Source organism: Histoplasma capsulatum, genomic scaffold (assembly GCF_000149585.1).
Source record: "Histoplasma capsulatum NAm1 scaffold_8 genomic scaffold, whole genome shotgun sequence".
NCBI lineage: Eukaryota > Fungi > Ascomycota > Eurotiomycetes > Onygenales > Ajellomycetaceae > Histoplasma > Histoplasma mississippiense.
In genome coordinates, this window is record NW_001813975.1 from 519,863 (window position 1) to 522,978 (window position 3,116).

A 3,116-nucleotide genomic window follows, 5' to 3' on the forward strand; every position below is an offset into this window, starting at 1 on the left:
TGACCGTTCTCTCTCCATTTGTTATACTTCCAGCGCCAGTAAATAACATGATCCGGATTGGAGAGCTCAGGCTTATGAAAATGAATATTGTTGAAATCTGCGCACTTTAGCATTTATTTCAGCTATCTAGGAGCAAAACACCGACATTGAAATGTCAGATGCAACATCTTTGTTCACTCATGGGGCGATGATATAGAGCTTTGTTGTTAAAATATATATATGAACCAATCTGATTCTATTTACGCTCCACACAAGTCATCAACATTAACCTAGTCCGGAAGTTGGAGAGAAAGAGTTGGTGTCGTGCTCTTCGCCCTATGCGCACTTCAATACTACTGTGGATGATGTGCGCTGCAAGTCGCATGCATGCAAGGATGAAAAATGGGAGCGAATGGAGAGTCAAGGGTATATCAAGAATATTAATTCATACTTTTCCAGTTTGCGGTGTATTGTGATTCTATAGCTAATAGCTATGGGGAAAGCAAAAGATAAAAGCAATGTAAACAAAACACCACAAAAAAATGAGGTAAAGGTGGCGGGGAGATATAACAAAGACAATTAGATAGGACAGGTTTCCGGGGGACTTTCCCCAAGTGCCCGACTCAAGGACAAAGTGAAAAAAAGTTCATCTATAGAATAAATCGTAATGATAAGCTTCGTGAGTGATGGTGGTTTTGAAAAGGCGGAGTCTAGTCACCATCTCAAGCGGTGCCATGGATTTCGATTTCTACTTCTAGGAGCTCCTCCTCAAAATTCCTTGTCTATTCACACAACGTCCGGTTCCAGCAAGCGTACAAAGAAGCGAAAAGGGAAAAGGGGACATTCCACACCTACGCATCCAGCGCATCCAGATCAATCACATCCTCCCTCCTCCGAATCATAAGCGGCGCAAAAGGATTCGCATTCATCGAAAAGGAATACGAAAACGGCTTGATCATCGACCCTTCCACTATTTTCAGGTCATACTTCAGGAGCAAATGGCAGAGCAACACTTTGATTTCGTTGGCAGCGAAGAAGCGGCCGGGGCACGCATGTTGGCCATGTCCAAAGGCTGGGTGGTCCGGGCTAGTACTGACGAGCTGTGACAAGTTTTCTTGTCCAGGCTCCTGACGTTTGTTGTAGAAACGGTAGCCGTCCCACTGGTCTGGGTTAGTGTGGACGCTGGGATCCCACATGCGGTGGCTGGAAACAGCGGTTGAGGTGTTCCTGGGAATAAAGGTGCCATCAGAGAGGGTAACGTTGGCGGTTGTTATACGGTTCATGTTGACTGTAAATTTGTAAGTAAAAGTCGTTTCTTGTTATTCTTTTCTCTTGTATTGCCATAACATCTTTTGCTTTGCTTCAGCGGTTGGAAGCGAGGGTGGATAGCTTACTAGAAGCGATGGGCTTCATGCGTTGACTCTCCTTGATGACGCTGTCTAAAAGCTTCAATTTGTAGAGTGAGTTCTTTTTCCACCCCCCTTCACTCAAGGATTCGATCATCTCCTTTCTCAGCGGCTCGATAATTTCCGGATGAGAAGCTATGTCAAGGATTACTTGGGTTGAGAGGTCGCCCTAGGTGACATTGAAAGTCGTTTGCATTCAGAATCGATCAGCATCTCATGTTTTGCCGTTTGAGATATTGGTTCAACCATTAATCCCACAAAACGAAGGCCGTTCTATTACATTTCAAAATGCTCCGTTTAAAGCAGAGGGCTTCTCTTACCGTAGTATGAATTGCAGCAAGACTGAGTCCAAGCTGGGCTATAACTGGGTCAAGAGTGAAACCTTCAATTGTTGTGGCGCTGGTAAACCATTCAATAGCATCATTGATCTCAGGAGCTTTCTTTCCCTGTGCTGCGAAGGCGGCCTTCTGTTCTGCACGCCTCTTCAAAATAGGTTCAATAACCGTACGTGCCCTTACAACTTCAGCTCTGGATGCCCTGCATTTGGGCAAAAACCAGTGGACGATGCTCCGAAGATAGGGGGGCCACATTCTTAGTGATTCTGCAGCCGCGAACGCCATGATAGTGTAGTTAACAGTAATGTCCAGCCATCTTTTATCATGACATAGCTCATCACCGGTGAAGACCTTGGAAGAGATGCGGGCGATGATCTGCAGAAGCTCGTTTTTCAGGGTAATCTCATGCCACTCTGAATAGCATAGATTAGCAGCTAGCGCGGTGTGCTGGGTTGGAGGGTTTTTTTTTTTTTTTTGACTCGCACCTTTGTTGTCTGTTAGGATTTCCTGAAGTGACAATGAAGCCTCGTCAGAGAGCGGCTTTGTTACTTTGTCTACGAAAATGTTAACAGAGTACAGAGTAGGAGGAATATTAGGCTCAGGGCTGAGAGGCTCATCCAAAAGATCTGGCATTCCTTACTAAGATGAGTGGTCAACTGGCGCTGGACTATGGACTTGCTAACTTTCATATCCAGTCCCGTGGCATTGAATACCTCGAATCCCGGGAGGTGGCCGAAAAAGTGCTTCGCGATTGTTACCGTGTCAGATTTACAATTGTTCTATCATCGGATCAGACAACAAAGCGACCTCTTACCTTGGAGACATTAAGCTCGAGGCTCATGTGGTCATTGCTCTTAATCTCGTTGGCTGCATCAGGAGGGAGAACCGTGACTTCTCCGCTATCTGCAAGGATGCGGAACGGCTTATTGCCAGTTGCCGCGAAGCCCTGTTTAACCAGCGGAATTGCATTGTGAACGAATTCCTGCTTGATCCTATAATCCGAAAATTCAAACCACCGTTTGGGGTTGATAAGTGGCACCATCGACCTCCGACGCTGTAAAGTGTAAAAAACGGCCAAAGTCAAGGCGGTGACAACGAATGTGACAGAGGGCAGGTTGGAAGTGGATATCAACTCGGCCATGTAGCTCGTGTCGGGTTCTAGGAGTTGCCATTTGGTTTGTATCCCAAGAGCCCATAAATCAAATCAGTTCGACGTATATTCCCAGGAGGCTCAGATTGGAATGGGGAATCAGGTCGGCTTTATATAAAGACGGACCATCGTGATCGTCAGTCCTAATGCTGGCCTAGCCGGGGATTAATTGCCCTTTCGCGCTTGGATACCCAAATTTCTTTCATATTTTGTTCAGCACGGTACAAGCCATTCTGCATCCATGCT

General features: G+C 45.9%; 1 protein-coding gene across 1 annotated transcript; it reads right to left on the reverse strand.

Moving 5' to 3' along the window:
* Positions 1-830: 830 nt before the first annotated feature.
* HCAG_07149 (hypothetical protein) lies at positions 831-2,861 on the reverse strand (the record flags this gene model as incomplete). The annotated part of the gene is made up of 6 exons (XM_001537677.1): positions 831-1,267; positions 1,374-1,554; positions 1,706-2,133; positions 2,206-2,274; positions 2,361-2,499; positions 2,535-2,861. The coding sequence occupies 6 exons, from the start codon at positions 2,859-2,861 to the stop codon at positions 831-833; spliced, it is 1,581 nt and encodes a 526-aa protein (XP_001537727.1).
* Between the last annotated feature and the right edge of the window lie 255 nt (positions 2,862-3,116).